The 17929-nt window shown below is 42.8% G+C and overlaps 3 protein-coding genes across 4 annotated transcripts; 1 reads left to right on the forward strand and 2 right to left on the reverse strand.

Annotated features, from left to right (window-relative positions):
• Window positions 1-9082: 9082 nt before the first annotated feature.
• On the forward strand, window positions 9083-11870 carry LOC111598864 (dystrotelin). 2 transcript variants are annotated; one of them, XM_023314312.2, is made up of 7 exons: window positions 9083-9445; window positions 9513-9744; window positions 9804-10630; window positions 10877-10952; window positions 11018-11135; window positions 11196-11331; window positions 11411-11870. In XM_023314312.2, the coding sequence occupies exons 1-7, from the start codon at window positions 9208-9210 to the stop codon at window positions 11803-11805; spliced, it is 2022 nt and encodes a 673-aa protein (XP_023170080.1). In that variant the 5' UTR covers window positions 9083-9207; the 3' UTR covers window positions 11806-11870. The 2 variants fall into 2 exon arrangements, with proteins under 2 accessions (XP_023170080.1, XP_023170079.1); XM_023314311.2 differs by having other exon boundaries at window positions 11018-11331.
• A 262-nt stretch (window positions 11871-12132) lies between these two features.
• Window positions 12133-14265, reverse strand: LOC111598865. Its single transcript, XM_023314313.2, has 2 exons — window positions 12776-14265; window positions 12133-12698 (listed from the first exon to the last, which is right to left on the reverse strand). Exons 1-2 carry the CDS (start codon window positions 14187-14189, stop codon window positions 12232-12234), a joined length of 1881 nt encoding a protein of 626 aa, XP_023170081.2. The 5' UTR covers window positions 14190-14265; the 3' UTR covers window positions 12133-12231.
• Window positions 14266-14537: 272 nt separating this feature from the next.
• On the reverse strand, window positions 14538-17228 carry LOC111598826 (serine/threonine-protein kinase Nek2). The gene has a single exon (XM_023314258.2). The coding sequence runs from the start codon at window positions 16876-16878 to the stop codon at window positions 14749-14751; it is 2130 nt and encodes a 709-aa protein (XP_023170026.2). The 5' UTR covers window positions 16879-17228; the 3' UTR covers window positions 14538-14748.
• Window positions 17229-17929: the final 701 nt, after the last annotated feature.

Consider the following 17929-nt stretch of genomic DNA (forward strand, 5'->3'; position numbering starts at 1 on the left):
CACACACACCCACACACACCTACACACACACACACTGAGAGATACGCCCCCACGAGTGTGATTGAGATTGATCAGTGTTTATGTTAAGCCGCAGCGCGGCGACACTTGCCAAACGTTTTGACGCCACATTAGCGACATGCTCATGCCATGCAACATGCAACATGCAACATGCTAGCAGGCAAGCAGGCAGCAGCTGCGTTAAATATTTGCGCATGTTTTGCATGGCACACAAAGCTTGACACAGGCTTCGCCAACGACTGCTATTGCCACAAATACCAGTTGACTACATTTGCTGCATGCCACATGCCGCATGCCGCATTCGCTGCACTTGACAATTGCGCCGACCGCCCACAGCTGATGAATGCTATGAATGCTGCCGCTGCTGCTGCTGCTCATTTTACTCAAGCCATAAAATAAGTTCGAGCCGTCATAATGTTGCCAGCAGGGGGATTGGGGGCATGTTGGCTGGGGCAACTGGAGCTGCATCCTGTCGTGCGGTGCGACTCGCATTTCACTTTCGCAACTTACCAAATGGCAACTGGCAACCAACTAGATAAAGAATTCATGAAATACATCAAGCAACAACGACAACAACAACAACTAGTTGAGCATGCCCGACCTGTAGTTACCCTATACATAGCCAACGAGCAGCTAAACCTGTAAGCAGCTTCTACAATTTTTTTTCTCTTGCTTGCTTGAACGGATGTCAGGATGTGTCCGACTATCAGATACCCTGTTTGACACAAAAGCATACGACTAGCAGATACCCTGCTTTTTAATGTGCAGCTTAGCTAGATCGGAACTATCAAAATATATCAATAACAAGTAAATCTAGGTAGACAAAAGCTTGAATCAGGCATATACGTCTGGAAGATACCCTGTTTTCAAATTAGGTCTTAAGATTTATATAACTAGGAGGCAATCCCATTGCAAGTATATACACCTCGCTGATACCCTGTAAATGAAAGTGACAAGAGCAGCTGACACTACAAGAAACACAAGAGCTCGGAATGGGTATGATATATATAAAAAATATGATAAGACACTAGACTCGAAGATACCCTATACCTTAAGCAGTTATTAAACCCTCAGCAATGAGCACGATATTTATCGATACTTCAAGATAGATGTATGAAGCGCTGAAAACGAAGCAAATGTCTTTAACTATTGAATTGCAATCGATGCTTTATATCAATATTTATCGATTTCCAGCAACAAGCTACCCCAAATAGATGAAAATATGTCTACGGGGTATACATAACAACCGCAACCACAACGAAAAGGATTCCTGAATCTGACGCTGACGCTGACGCAGATAGGGATGACGCCACTTGCCAAGCAGCTTGCTGTCCACTCTGCCCTGCCCTGGCTATCCAAAAACTGTGCAATGACCATCAAAACAAATATGCAACGATTTGTATTCAAATTATGTTCACCTCCATTGAATTTGCTCTAAATAAAAGTGCAATATGTTTCAAGTGAATGTCTTTCAGAGGAAATGATAGAGACACAGATAGATAGGGACAGAGAGAAAGAGAGAGAGACAGAGAGGGAGAGTATGTGGGGAGAGTCTACTTGAGATTAAGTATTTTTCTTATGTGAAATGACACAACAGACATGATTCGTTGAAAGATACTTTCCTTAATTGTATACCCTAAGTGCAATTGTAAACGGGTATATGCCTTGTATATGGCATGTATATATTTATACATAGGTAATTTAGCACATAAATAACTATTCATAAATTCATTTCTGACCGAATTATGACAACAAAATTTATTTTTAAGAATTTAAACACTTAAACATATTTAAAAATATGTTTAAAAAATTTTTAAAATTTTTTATTTACAATCTTAAAAATTAAAAGAAAATCAACAAAATTTAAAAATTAAAAAAAAAAATTTTTAATTTTAAAGATTAAAAACAATATAAAAAATTGTAAAAAAATTTTCAACAATTTAAAAATTTTTGTAAGAATAATAAAAACAATTTAACATAATGAAAAAAATTTAAAAAAAAATAGCAATTAAATTTGAAAAAAAAAATTAAACAACTTAAAAAAAAACAAAAGTAATTTAAAATTTTATGTACTTATTTTTAAATATAAATATAGAATCAATCTAGAGTTTATACTTAAAAAAAATTATTTATGGTCAATTATTAACATTTATATAAATATTATAAATATTTTAAAACAATTTTGAAGCAACTTGAAAAGGAGCTTGAATAAAATATTAAACTTCGAATAAATTAAAAAATAATAATAAAAAAACTCAAATGAACTTTACTTTAAAAAGCAATACAAATTAATCAAATTTGAAATCTACAAACTTAAAATTTTAAATATTTTCTTTTTTTCAAATAATTTTCAAAACGGCAGAAATTTTCAGAAAACTTTTTTTAATTAATTTTTAAATAAGTTTTTTTTTATCAATCTATAAAACGTGTGATAAAACTAACTGTAAAGAAAATTAATTGCGAAACAAGAGCTGGAAAGGTATATTATAGTCAAGCATACCCCGCTAGAGACACTGGCGATGTTACGTTAAAGGTATTGAGTCCATGTGCGGTAACTAATGAGCAATTCTCTTAACTTGAAGTAAGTCTTGGAGCAGCTTTTCATGAGCTCCACTCAAATGAAGCTTTAAATCTTTATTTATATTTCAGAAAGATCTGGAATGATAAGTCCTGGACGCGGCTTTTGCAAATACATGAATTGAAATTGGACTCGAATTAATCTTACACAAATTCCAATTACCACAAGACTTTGGCTATCAAAATGCAAAAGTTGAGAATTTGATGAAATTGTGCAAAATTGAAAATTGAAATTTGAAAATTGAAAATCGAAGAGCGAAGAGCTTTGAGCAGCATTAAAGCAGCTGCTGCCGAGGTGAGCTGCAATTGAATGCGGTGAATGGGTGCGAATTGGCAACGAGACGGCTTAAAGCAATTTAAACTGGCAGCAGAAAATTCATTAAAATGCAATATGTAAACGCAAATTGATAAAGAAATATGTGGCAAATGGCTAGCCAGGAGGAAGTGGCCTGGCAGCAGTGGGTGGCTGAAAGTTGGCCCAATGTGCTGGCGGCTATACTAACCTAGTTGCACGGAATATGGACACGGATACAACTAAAAACCAAGACAAAGATAGAGGGAGAGAGAGAGGGGGAGAGAGAGAGTGGGAGGCAGAGCCACTGCAACTATAATTGAGAAGGAAAACGTGTTTTGGAGCTTGGGTAGTTCTTGGCTCCGAGCAGAGGGTGCAAGGCCATCGAGTGTTGGCACAATCTAATAGAAAGTTTAGCTAGCACCGCAAAACCTGTAAAATTCCATTGACTGGCAGCTTCGATGGGTTAGTTTGGTTTGCTTGGGTTGCCTTTCGGTTCAGGGCTGCGCCTTCGTCCTGCGTTGCTCTGCTCTGGTCTGGTCGGGCAAACATTTGCAATGGCTGCCAGGCAAAAATAGCTATACATTTTTGCAGGTAACTTTTTAATTAAAGCTGATGCCAATGAAGACACCTACACCAGCCCACATCAACGTCGTCGTCTCCCACTCCAGCAACGCATGCAGCGCATCCAACGCCTCCAATCTTCATCAACAGTCGTCCGTTGGCCATTTGAACGTTGTTGGACTCGAGCGTGTGGTTTATCCAAAGTGCTTCGTTTGCTATATTGCATTCCTCCTTTTCCATGCATTTTCACATATTTGATTAGTTTATTGAAATTCTAAATACAAATATATACAAAATATCTCCATTTATAAAGTCTACCCATTCAAAATGCTCGCACTGTGGGGCATTTTGAGCTTGAACATGTCGTTTAAAAATTGAAAATTAATCGATAACTAGGCCGAAATCGATAACAAAAATATTTTTTAGCAAAGCGAAAAATTTCTTAAGGAAAGCTTTTTGTAGCAAGGTTTTTAATAAGTAGCAGCAGAATGCACACACTAGATCGATAACTTGCCATGAAATCGATAACAGTAATTACGAAAATTTTTATTAAAAAAGCCAACTTAGTTGATAGACTTTCTTATAATATAAAAAAAAAACCAACTTGTTCTACATTTTTTAATATAATTTTGCCCGTTGGAATTAATTTTAATTTTCTGAGTTCGCTTCTCAATATAACAGCATATCTATTAGCCAGTCACCCACACGTCCATCGCTTTTGTTTGGCATACAAGTTATTAGCTAGTCAGCTAAAAATGAGTAAAGCTGAATGAGACAAAAATTCGTATCTCAATTTGAAATAATTTTGTTGAAAATGTTTTGGTTGAATGGAATTTGTATTTGAGTACGACAAAATAAAATGAGCGTAAATTAGTTGCTAATTGGCACAAAGCACAGACAATTTGGAGTGGAATGCAGTGAACACTCGGCAAGGGCAGCAGCGGTGGGCGAGGAAGCTCAACTAAACAGAAAATAGATGAAATGTTTTCATATATCCATTACAACAATCTTCATTTCTTAAAAGAACGTTCTAAACATTTTGCGATTTCGATGTGAAATCCAATTAAAATTAAGGGACTATTAAATTTGAAGAATGATTTCATTGAAAGCCCTCGGACATTATTAAATTATGACACAAGTCACAAGTCCTTTTGCAATATAATAAAACTAAGCAAACAGCTCAACCTCATAAATAGTTGAAAACCCAAGAAAAAACTGGACGTGGAGAAGAAACTCTTCTCAGGAATGGCCTAAGTAATACCCTGTTTTTTTGCAAATTATGTGTATTCAGCACTTTAGAAGACTTAAAATCGATAAATATCACAAGCTCTAAGAGACAACTGTTTATCAATATATAGCGATATTATATTATTTGTTATTTAAATGCGGAGTACTTAATTATCAAGTTATTCATACGATTTTAAAGTACAAATTAACTTAATATCGAATAAATATCGATAAGCATCGATATTCAAATGTGATTTATAGCTTATATCACGTAAAAAGTGGACTCTAAATCGATAAGCAGTAGCTTAAATATCCAACTCTCAATATTTTTAAATATAAAAAGAAAACTCGAAATCGATAAATATCGATTTTTAAAAAAATGAAATTTTAACAGGACAAAATAAATATTATTGATAAATTCGAAATCCACAAATATCGATTTTTAAAAAAGGAAAATTTTAACGGGACAAAATAAATATTATTGATTATATGGTATAAAACTATAACTCATTAAGATAGTGGAGCATATAGCAAGACAGAAACTGACATGGTTATATCATACCCTACAGCATATGCGAGGTATTTAAAAGCTACTCTCCGTGCGCGTCCATCACCCACATCAACTTACCAATGCACAGCAACAATACATAAAGTAACAACAACAACAACAGCAACACAAAAACACACACGTTCACTGTACACGTGCCAACGCGCGTGAATGTGTCCCCGTTCGGCATGGATCCATGTCCTTTCGCTTCCTTCTTCATACCACTTGGGCAGCTGTTGTTATTGTTGCAGCTGCTGCTGCTGGGTGCTGCTGTTGTTGGTGCTGCTGATATTATTCTTTGTTGTTGTTTTCATTTTTATTGCCCGGCAGCCACATTCGGAGTGAAACTGAGTAGACGATGCCGGACGCTGCGTGTTTGCACTGTCCGCAACTAATTGGATTGACGTCGGCCAGTCAGCAGCGAACGCCAATCACCAGACGCTTTAATATTTACTCTCGCTATCCCTCTGTCTCCGTCTCTCTCCTGCCGATATGAAAAGTTGTCATTCAAACTTGATCGATTTGAAATGAGCAGCCATGACATTCGCACTCTCCGACACCATTTTGTTTTTAAAGAGCAGTCGATCTGCATGAGAGATGGGCGCGTGTCAAGCGATCGCCAATCGATATTATTCTTGTAATGTGCAAGTGAAAAAAAATAGGCAATGAGCAAACGCAATGAATATTTTTACATTCCATTTCATTTCCTGTCTCCATAAATGGAAGTGACATAGCGCCGCGAACATTGTGGGCTTTATTGGCACATAAATAAATAAATGACTGCCACTTTGCTGAGGTGTGCATTTCGCGGATAAATAAATAGGCGATGGGCATGTTTGCACACGCGCTGGCAGTACAAAAAGCAGCAAACATTTAAATGGCTGAAAAGAAAACATATGCATTTCATTGCACACTTCCGATTAAAATGACAAACGATTTCAATCCAGTAATTATGGACGTGATCACAAAGTGCTTTAACTGACGTGCTTGACTCACAGCACGACGAACATTTTAGGCAATGTGGTCCAATGTGATTTGAAGCTTAAATTAAAGTCAGCATTTTGCGCAAATTTTCAATTTTCAATTTTCAATGCATCTAATGAAATAAAATACTGCACATTCCAAAATCCACATCATTAGTAGCAAATGCATTTTTTATTATGTGATAATAGTGCAAGCACTGAAAGTCATAATTAAACCATCCACGTGACCCGTAATAGACCAGCCTCTGCTCCCATTACCGTTAACGAGCAACATACGAACTAGCAGCGAGGCAGTCAGGCAGCCATGCAGCCATGCAGCATGCAGCCAAGCAACCAGGCAGGCAGCCAAGCAGGCAGCCATCTTGGCTCCTACTCCATGTCCACTTGTTGTGCGCACAGACTTCAAGTTGTTCTCCCCCCATTTGCGTTGTTGTTTCTTGCTTCTCTCTTTAAACAATAAAAAATAAAAATAAAAAAAAAACAACAACAAAATGTTAAGAGAAATTGAATGCCCGGGGCCATAGAAGTCGGACGCCGGTCGCTGCAGCCATTTGGCAAACGTATTGGCCACTACACTGAGCAACGGCATCTCGAGGCAACTTTGTTGCAAAATGTGCAACAAACAGAAGCAAAAAAAGCAGCAACAAAAAAAACAATCGCTTTAAAAGTTGAGCAGAGACAAGTTGTTGGGACTAGCGGCAGGGTGGGAGCGGGCATTGGCTTCATCAAAACATTTCACAACGTCGCTTCGTTTTAATGGCGGCCAAGTCGTCAACATGGCCGCGCCGACGATGCCAACGGTAACGGTAACGGTAATGCTAAAGGCGCAGCCCCACACCAAGCGGCCAAGCTTTTGTTGCTTAATTGGCGCGCTGGACGCCAGACCGGAGTAACTGGTTATTCGATTTAGAGATGTGCCTTAGGTGCATCAGGCACAAGGCAAAAGACTATCGTTACTTCATAATGTACTATAATCAATTATGTTAATTATTATCAATTAAATTACATTTATGCATAGTTTTTCTTCTTTTTACGTTATTTTATGTATGTATGTTTGCATGCATGCACGTGCACTTTTAACTATACGGCTCATTTGCATTTCTGTTCGTGTCACGTGTCACGCTCCTCGCTAAGTGCAATGTGATGAGTTCAGCTTCCCACGGCCTGCATATGTAATTGAAGAGGGCAGGCCAACAACATTTTGCGCCGTGTGCGCGATTCGTTCACGTCCACACGCCATTTGCATTCTGGCATTTGCCATTGTCCTGCAGCGGGAGCTGCTGTTGTACGTGTGCGCCATATAACTTTGGCAACGGCCAACAAATACGTAATCACAACAACAAGAGCAGCAGCAGAGAAGGCGTCAGGAATGACAGCAACAAAACAATGTGGCAAATGTTCAACGTGAGGCGTTGGCAGCAGTTGCCTCTGCAGCGACTCCATCCAGGGGACTAAGGGGCTCAGCGTAAGCCAGCGACTGAGACTGGGACTTTGGGCATCAGCAGCAGCAGCTGGGCGGTCATTCCAGTTATGTCACATGGCTGACTTAATTCATTCATTTAGACGACTCTCACAATTGTAGGTGTAGCGCCCTCTGTCGGCAGCGTTGACAACAAAAGCAACAAATATGGCAGTCGGCATATGACACTACACAATACTCTGTAATTAAAATATACAATGACAAGTTATCTAACCTTTGATAGGATTTTGTAAAAATTTCCAAGTTAAAAAATAAATAAAAATAAAATAATATACAATATCTTCACATTTAGATCGGGAATTTTTCAGACGACGCCCACAGAAACAACAGTATTTAGTGTATATACCCTTTTGACAGAACTATCGGTACAGGGTATTCGAATTGCTGCAGCAGTCAGTCAGTCAGTCAGTCAGTGGAGAGCCATTATGGCACCGACATTGTCAATGACTGGCACTGGCGAATTATTATTGCCTGGTGCAGGCAGTTGGACGCCAACGACGCCCAACATGCTTCTTATTGTTCCCAGACCCAGCTCTCTGTCCGCCATTGTACACTGTGCATGCAAATGCAACTGCAATTGTGTATGTGGATTTGTGTGAATGTGTGTGCCAGTGTCTGTGATGTACTTACATATGTATGTATGTGTATATGTATAAGCCTTGTGTTGGCATGACATGTGTGCTCCATCTTGTTATGACATTTGAACCATTTCGCACAGGTGGGAATTGGGTGGGGCAACGACATGACTGCAACAATTTGTCAGCTAGTCAATCAGCAGCTTGAGAGTGGACGTCACATACTGAGTTTATGACATTTTTGTCATAGATTATATTAAAGACACATAACTATGCATAGATGTTCATAAAGAAACTGTTAATATTATATGAGAATGGCTTAGAAGGGTATGATGATCAAGGACACTGTGCAGAATGCTTTAGGCCAAGGCAATATATAGTGAACTGTTAGCCCTGTTAGATTGCAAGCAGCTACATGACATATACATATTTGTCTTTATTAAATGATTTTCGAGGACTCAAGCGTCCCATTAGTATGGGAATAGTTTAAACATATTGATAACTAATAAGGTAATTTAAAATAATCGATATGAATATCGATAGCGACATTTGCAAATCATTTGTGATCTGCATACTTACCCTACGCAATTGTTGCATTGCTCATATGTGGGCGTGTCGTTTAAATGTTTATCGTAATAATATATAAGTGATTCTTGTTTAGAACCTTTTTGTTTTTCTAGCAAATTTAATGCAGAACGCCAACTCAATTTTGAGAAAATTCAAAGCGCAACGGCCGTAGTGTTGCATCAGCTGGCAGCACTGCAGTGTTGTTAAGCGCATGCGCAACAGCGTTGCCACACATTCATTTCAAATTTGACTTTTGCGCTAACGAACGTCGTGGGGAACGCCAGAAACGAAAGAAAACGACGCTGTAAATTATATTTGAAATACAAATTAAATAATAAAACAAAAACGTGCCAAGTGTAATAGACTAACTGTGCAATATGCTGAGCACTGCAGTTAACACGCAAATGACAACGCTGCGCACAAGCGCCGCCGCCGTTGCGTCCTTGGCAAACAACAAAGGACAAAAACTAGAAAGCAAAACGCAACAGGTGCCGCAACAAGTTGCCTCAAACTTAACAGAGATAATAACCAAATTGCAATTGGACTATGGCAATTACAAATATACTGTTTATCGCTGCGCCAGCAAATTTGTCGCGCTGCAAAAGATATTTCACAGTAAGCAACGGGGTTATATTCGCATATACATATAAAATGCATTTGATTTATGACTCAATATTTACAGCTAGTAAAATACCCTATAAACTAGTGCTGGCCATATTGGAACGGCATGGCATGCCCGTAAGCAGTGGCAATAGTAATTTGAATTTGATGGTGCCGCCGTTTCAGCTCACCTCCCTGCTGCATGACATATATTTCGCCTGCGAGAAACTGGGTCACTTTACTAAAACACAAAACTATCAACTTGACACGGCTACAGCGCTATTGGCTAACTTCTTTTGGAATATCTACGATCCGTATGTGTTGCCTGTGCTATTCATATGTGTATCCGTCTTTCTATCTTACTGCTTTGCAGGCAACGTCGTCACTCCATTTCACTACTGGAGATCAAGGTGACATTTTTGCTGCTCTGCAAACTTTATAGCAGCGAGCACATGGTTGGTGACTTCTACAGCCTGCTGGTGGATGCCAAATCACAGTGTGTTTCACGCTATGCGTTCGAACAGCTTTTACACACGCTCAGTAAGCTGCTTAGCTATCTCGGCGAAACGAAGGCTTATGGCCCCCACAATCTGCAGCCTATGCTGGAGCAGTCCTTTGCACGTTGTCCACACGGACTCGCCGGCCTTAGCGAACAGCAGTTTCACAACTTATGGTCGCATACCCAGACACGATTTCTTATCTATGGCAATTTGTTGGCACTGATCAAACGCATCGAAGATACGGAACATTTAATACACAGCAATCAGTGCGCCGGCTGTCGCCTGGAACATATCATTGGAATACGTTTCAAGTGCCAGGTGTGTCGCGATGTATCGCTGTGTCTACCCTGCTTTGCCTCGGCCGTGCATGTGAGCGGCAAGCATGAGCCTTCGCATCGCATGTGCGAAGTCTTTGTCGAGGATCAGCCGCAACCGAAGCGCTGGACCCACTATTTGGCACGCCTTTGCGGCTGGTTTGCCTATACGCAGAAAAGCCAACGCGCCGATGCAGAGGAAGAGGAGCGACGCGGCTTTTGCAATGCACAAGAAAGCGCCGCTGGTGTCGGTCAGCCCAACAATGCTACCGAATTGGCACCCATTCCAGCCGAGACGCGCAGCATTCGCAGCAATTCGACGCTGCGCATTAAGGCGTCGCCCAATGAGAAGCCACAGCTGCAGCAGCAACCACAACAGGAACTCTGTATGTCATGAGAGAAGTATTTGATATATTATATCAAAAAGAAATCAGTTATATAAGTTGACTAGCTCACTTATATAAACCAGTTACCGATGTTCTGTCAAGCATGCATGACTGACAAGTCAGCCGGCCAAAGTCGAAAGGACTTAGCAAGAACTTACAATAGGACAAATGATTAAGTTGAAGCCAACAGCTTAACATTTTGTACCATTCAATAATAATCTACATCTTTACTTTTTGCTGTTGCAGGTTCCCTAACAGGCCTGGCGAGCAATGCTTCGGAGCGTCTGCAATCCATTATCGATCGTGTACTACTACAAAATGCGTAAGTAGCAAACACTAATCACGTTTACAACGCTTTTCACACGCTTCCTCTGGTGCTTTTTGCAGCAAACTTGAGACGCAACTGCAACTGCTGTCCAGCACATCCAGTGCTCAAATATGTGAATTTCTGAGCGCTCATCAAAGTTTCTTGCTGCAAATAATTGAGGATATGCGTCAGCTATCGGTGGGTGTTATATATATATATTTTATAACTTATATAACTTATCATTTGATGTGTTTTCAGCGTGCTTCCTCTGCTGCACCGCTGATCAGCTCCACTTTTCTAAATGCCAGCACGCCACAACGTGTGCCACCGGCGCCTGCAGCACCAGCTCCATATGATATGTACGCTCCAGTGGGCGCCAATTTAACACATTCAAGTGCGTAACAAATATATTAATCTCATGACTAACAAATTGCTAGACAAAACTGATCTCTCTCTCTCTTTCTATCTCTTAGTCAACGGCGCTGAACTGAATCGCAGCTACTTGGAGGCCAATAAGTCGGATTATTCGTTGAGCGATATTAGTTTGTGGTTCGATCAGCGGCGTTCGAGCCTGTTGCCCAAAGCTGCTTCCGCCATGCAGCAGCAACAACAGCAGCAGCTGCCGCTGGGCGCATTGCTGGAGCAGTCTGTCAATGTGGATATGCGTGATACGGAAATGGTTAACTTTAAGCTGCTGCTAAATAAGGTCAGAGAGATTGTCGAAGACTCGTACAGCGACAATGCCGAACTCTCGGCCGCAACACAAAATCTAGAGAATGTCCTTGACAATATTATCAAAAGCGAGGAGCAGCAGCGACGCAGCAGTTGCAGTGCTCGAAGCTCACAAAAATTTTCTGAAAAACTATAAACTTAGATATGTATATATGTTTTTATATATTCTACAATTCCCAACAAACTTCATTTGAAGTGCTTTAAATTAGTTTTAAGTTTTGTTGTATATAAAAATGTAAATGTTTCTGAACAATTTGCTTAATTATGCAAATTGCTTAAGATGCAAATGTAATGCAGTTGAATCCTATATATCATATACATATATATGCCTGTTTAGGATAAGCTCACATGTATGTATGTATAAAACTTTCCGTCCAAGCTAAAGTTTTACTTTTTTTTACATTTGCAAACCTTTAAATAAAGCATGAAACATTTGTCTACTATAAAACATATATTATGACCGCACATGTTGTATACAAAAACAATTAAAACTATTAAAAATTATAAAGAAAATAAAAATTTGAATTAACATCGAGTATTAAATGCTCTACTACCCAAACAGCTAGCTATTTGACTGCGTTTGGGTCCTTATCACAGTTATCAGCGAATCGCTGACCATTTCCAGTTGATGGAGACGTTTTGAGGTGCTGGCGTGGAGTTGCGCTCGCTGTGGTTGCTGCTGCAGTAGCTCTGCTCGGGCTTGCAGTTCGTCGCGCAGCGCTGATTCCAATAGAAGTGATGCATTTGAGGGCGCACTGCATGCCTCTGCCTGTAGCTCGATCAGCGATAGATTGCAATGCAGCTGCAAGAGATCACGCAGCAGACGACTCACCAAGAGGCACAGCTGCGTCTCACTGCTGGCATAGAAATGCCAATGGTTACCAGGATCGTTGCGCAGCAAAAGCAGCCGCTTCGGACCATTATAGAAGATGCGATGGACAGATGCTGTGCAGCCATTGCTGCTATCCGTGTTGCCATTGTCAAAGGCAAACTCCTGCTGCGGACAAGAGTCATCCAGCAGTTGCATGGCTGTAGAGCGAGAGAGTGCGAGAGATATAAACTCTTTAGATATTCAACTAGCTTGAAGAAATAACTAAGATCCTTACAGTCCGATTGCTGCTGTTGATGCTTCTCATGCGGCACAGTTGTGGCCACAAAGTTTAGTTTAATCAATAGCAGCTGCTCGAATTGCGTTTGCTGCTCCACGCCTTGAAACACTAGTCGCAGAGCGCAGTGCGCCGCCTGAGTCATGATCACAGCAAGAAAGTCCTGATGTAGCGTATGCGGAGCAAAGCTCGGCACATGCAGCTCCTGTTGCTGCAGCACTGCGGCCACATTAATGCTGGCTATATGCAGCTGCAGCTGTCGCTTGCACTCGCCCTGCAGCTCGTATAAAGCAAGCAGTTGTATGCTATCCAGCATTAGCAAATCCTCCAGCTGCAGACGCACAAGCAACACGGCGCTGCGTTCAGGTGGCAGCTGATCAACACAGGAGGCAGGCAGCCAGCCTAAACTGTTGCCGGACTGTTGCTGCTGCATGGCCCAGAACTGGGCCAGCTTATCGTAATCCTCCGGCGGTTGGCCATCAGCCTGCAGCGGCAGCTCGTACAGTCGATGAACATAGTTTAAGCCAGAGCCATGAGGCAGGCGCAGCAATGGTCGCAGAGCGTGCAGCGTGCTGTTGCAACTTGTGCCCGCCATGTTGGTTAGGAGGGTGCCTAGCACCAGAGAATCGCCACAAATGCGCGTCCATATGTCGCCGCAGCGTCGCAACAGCTGCTTCTCCTCCAGCAACAACGAGCGCTGACCTGGCACACCGAAGGCCTGCAGCTCGCGTGACTGCACAAAGTCCAGCTGAGTTTGGCTACGCTGCGAATGCAACTCGGCGCGTGCGCAATGGACGCGCTGCATCAGTCGCTTAAAGCCAGCAACAGTGCCGCTGCCGCTACCGGCTAGAGGACTCTCAGGCACTTCACTACCTTGAAAATTGGTGCGCAATCGCTTGCCATTAGTAAACTGTAGCTCCACATAGGCCTGATACCGTATGGGTCCCCTGACCAGCTTGTACTCGTTTAGGTTGTCATGCTGTGCAATGAGCTGAAAGCTGGCGCCTTGCTCATCTGGTCGGCGAAGTACAAGCAACTTCTGCCAGCATTGGAGCAGCACGTAAATGTGCTCGCCCAGCCAAACGTATTTGCCTATGCTCAGGGGCAGCTCCTCAGGGACGTGCAGCATGCTGTAACTGGTCGCATCGCCGCTGCTGTCGGCCACATCATCACGTATGAGAAATCTACTGAGCGGTCCATTGTACGACTTAAGTTTCGTGGCGAGCTGCTGGAGGCTTGTTTCCATAAGGTCGATGTGATGCAACAACTCCTTTTTGCGGAATTCATAAAACTTAAGATTGCGCCCAAGTACAAGACTAGACTTGGATTTCCTAACATGCAGCTGACTGCAGTAGGCGATTGTATCACGTTGTAACAAAAATTCGGGAACATCTTGCTCGACAAGCGGCGACATTTTAAATGTAAACAAACAAGAAAACAAAAACAAAAACCCGCTAAATATAGCATGCTAGAGATGAGCCATGCAACTGATACTCAATACATCTAATATCGATATTCACCTATCAATCACTGGTGTATATCGTGTTTCAGCATTTTTAGCACAATTTTCTATTCACTTGTTAATTTAACAAGTCGTGATCATTTTCCACAATTAAATTTCTAACAACTAATAATATTGACTATACAAGAGACATGAGCAAGGCAATCGCACCAGATATTTGCTGCAATAGCTTCCGATAGGTATCGATCTGATCAGCACAGCAATTGAATTATAACGGCTGTGCAATTTTTTTTTTTTTGGGCACTAATTTTTCTTTTATTACATTGTAAATTGCACAAAGCGCAATTGGTTTTTCTTACAACTAAAAAATACGATATAAACATAAAATAGGAACAAAACTGTCGTTTCAAAAAAAAAGGTTGACAAAAAAATTGGTACTTAGTCCACATCACAAGGCGGGCCACTTTGAGCGCCCCCTTCAGTAACTCGAAAACGATTCCTCAATTGCAATTTAAATCAGCATTTGCTCACGCGAGCCAAGCAACAACGGCTTTGGCTGTGCGCCACCAGCTGTCAGAACGAGGGAGCGCCGCATCGCCCGATTGCGTTGCATGCTGCTGTTGCGCTCCCGCACCGATTGGCGCAGCTGCTGACGACGCGCGGCCACAACGCTGGCCGAATCCTTTTCCGCCGCATTCATGGCCGCAAGCAAGTCGAAGGCAGCGCGCTTCTGCTCCTTGGTCCACATGTTGTTGAACTGTTGTTGTTGCTGCTGCTGCTTTTGGGGCGGCAGTTGCTGCGTCGCTGGCAGCTTAGCAGCCAATGGCGGACGTCGCTGCTGCTGCGATAGCTGTTGCTGATGCGTGGCCGCAGCTGGAGCTGCTGTGACTGCTGCTGATTTGGCAGGCGCCTTGCTCACTCGACTCAGCCCGAACAGCGACAAAATGGACTTGCGACGCGTGCTGGACGCCTGGCTTTCGGCGGACTCATTGCTGGAGACACTCGTCTGCATCGGCAGCACTGGCGGAGCAATGGGAGCCGTCGCTGACTGCTCCGACGCATACTTGCTGCATTTCGGAGGTGATTGAAATGTGACCTTGCGCAATGTATTGCCCTGGCTCTGCAGCTGCAGCTGCAGCTGCTTGGGCGCTGTCATCATGGCCAGATTCATTTTGGCCACCGTTGGCGAGGTCTCGTTTAGCTCAATGCTGCAGTAGGTGTCATCGTGACGTTTGGCCAGCGGCTTGCGTGGCGGCACGGGCGGAACCACCTGGCAATTACACAGTTTCTGTAGCTGTGCCTGCTGCTCTGCCTGCTCCAGTTTAGTCCGCAGCTCACGTTCCATTGCCTTCACCCGCTGCTCGGCTGCTAACAGCTCATTTGCGCGCTGCTCCAAGAGCGACTCCTGTGCTCGTATTGCATGCATGCGCTTCTGTAGCGCCTCATCGAATATGTTCTGCGTGAGTCGTTGCGGACTGTGCTCACGTTTGATGCTCTCGTAGAGCGATGGATCCGATTTCAGCAACTGCTTGCTGCCAAAGATGCGACGCTTGGCCGAGTAGAAGAGCTCGCTGCGCAGATCGGGCGTAAAGACGCCAGTGACGCTCAAACGTCGCTGGCCATAGCCCTCATTGAAGCTATACTGTTCCGTAAATAGCGTGCTGGACAGCTCTGGCGAATCGGGAAACAGTTTGCCCATGCCGGGCAACTGGAAATCCTCGCCGGCGTCCACAAGGCGAGGAAATTCGGCAACCAATTGCTTTATATTCCGCACCAGCAGCGGATGGCGTGTGATCACCTCAATGCCCGGTCGCTGCTCATGATCCACGGCCAGCATAAAACTAATTATCGATTGCAGATCAGCGCTGTAGACCGCAGGAATGCAGCTGAACTGGCCATGTGCTATATTCTCGGAGAGCTGCTCAAAGGCGCGTCCACGGAACGGCGGACGCAATGCGCACAGCTCATAGATCAAACAGCCAACAGCCCAGACATCGCTCTTGCGATCGTATTGCCTGCCCTTGACCAGCTCCGGGCTCATGTAGTGTGGCGTACCCACAAAGCTGGCCGCAAAACTCTGATCGCGCCGCAGAACGCGTGCCAAACCAAAATCACCGAGCTTCACGTTCCCACAGGCATCCAGAAAGATATTTGCAGGCTTGATATCACGATGCAGAATCGTTCCACTGGGTATCTTGTTGTGGCAGACCTGCAGAGCACGGCACAGTTGGAAGAGCACACGCCAAATGTATGGCTCCTCGAAGCGTTGGCGTTGTGAGCGGGCGCGCTGTATCAGCTGGGCTAGATCGCCACCGTCGCAACACTCCATCACAATGTAAATGGACTTGGCCTCGCGATTAACCAGGTGGTGATAGTACTGCACAATATTCGGATGCTGCAGCTGACGGAGCACAGTTATCTCGGATATGAGAGATTCACATTTATCATCGTCCAGCTCATCGTAGTTCATGCCCTTCCAGGCGTAGAGTACACCAGTGGTCTTATCCTTAACCTTGTAGCAGGTGCCAAAGGCTCCATTGCCCATCACGGCCAGCACCTCGTAGTCCTGCAGCGTCTTGTTAGCAAACTCTGAGGTGGATTTCATTGCCGAGTCGCCACCTTCGATCTGCTCTTTGCTCATCTTGTGGCTGTGATTTCCAACGAAGGAGCAATAACTATTTATTTCCAAATACTCTTTCCACTTTTCAATTTCTGTTCCTCTACTACCGTTCTGTTTGCCTTGAATGCCGAAAACTAACTGATTTCATGGCTCTACTCCTGCAAACAAGTTTTTCGGCAAATTCACACACATACAAACAGACAGACACACTCGCACTCTTGTATAAGCGCATGCGCACCCACACACACAATTTTACCTGCGAAAAACAACAACAGCACATATACCAAACAAGTGTTGCGTGCTGCCTACACATTAGAGATGAGCAGAAAACGTGTACGTGTCACTGTGACAAGAGTATAAACAATCCAACTAGATATATAAATAAACATTCTTATTTGCTTATTAAATTGCAATAATTGATTAAACTAATTTTAATTAATTATAAAATTTATCTAGAATCTGGCTCGATTCGAGCTTCACTTTTTTCGGCCCTATATATAGACAAACACGAAATACGACAGTCACTGCAACACTCCCGCAGAGTGATATATTTTCAAAAATGACAACGCTGCTCATCACTAGTTGCATATCTTGTTACGTTCCTGGAAGGTTGTCGCTATTTCTGTCGCACTCACGCATACACACAGAAAGAGATAGAAATGGTGACGACTGCGACAATAGTACGCACTTTGCCAATCTTGCACGCTGCGCAGTCGCTCTGTTGCCTTGAGCCTGTGTACAAAATAAAAACCGTTGGATGTGCATTGATGGCTGTGTCTAAGGACATGGGTCCTTTGGCACAGCACGCCCGCAATTTGAACAATTCTCTATGCTTGTGACCATAAAAATAAATTAGTTTTGTTGCATTGGCATTTCAATTTGTGTGTCGGTTGTTTCGCTCGGTGTCTGCGTTTGCGCCGCTCGAGCGGATTATGTTACACAGCCAGACACAAATATCTATTTGTGAGCTTAGTTATTATGAATTTCAATATGATATTTTTCATTCAGCAAACACGAGCTGTTTTAAATCCTAACGGATTTTGCGCATAAAAACACTGCTCTTGCTATCTCG

The sequence above is a fragment of the Drosophila hydei genome, unplaced genomic scaffold (assembly GCF_003285905.1).
Source record: "Drosophila hydei strain 15085-1641.00,03,60 unplaced genomic scaffold, DhydRS2 tig00000215-arrow-arrow-pilon, whole genome shotgun sequence".
Lineage (NCBI taxonomy): Eukaryota > Metazoa > Arthropoda > Insecta > Diptera > Drosophilidae > Drosophila > Drosophila hydei.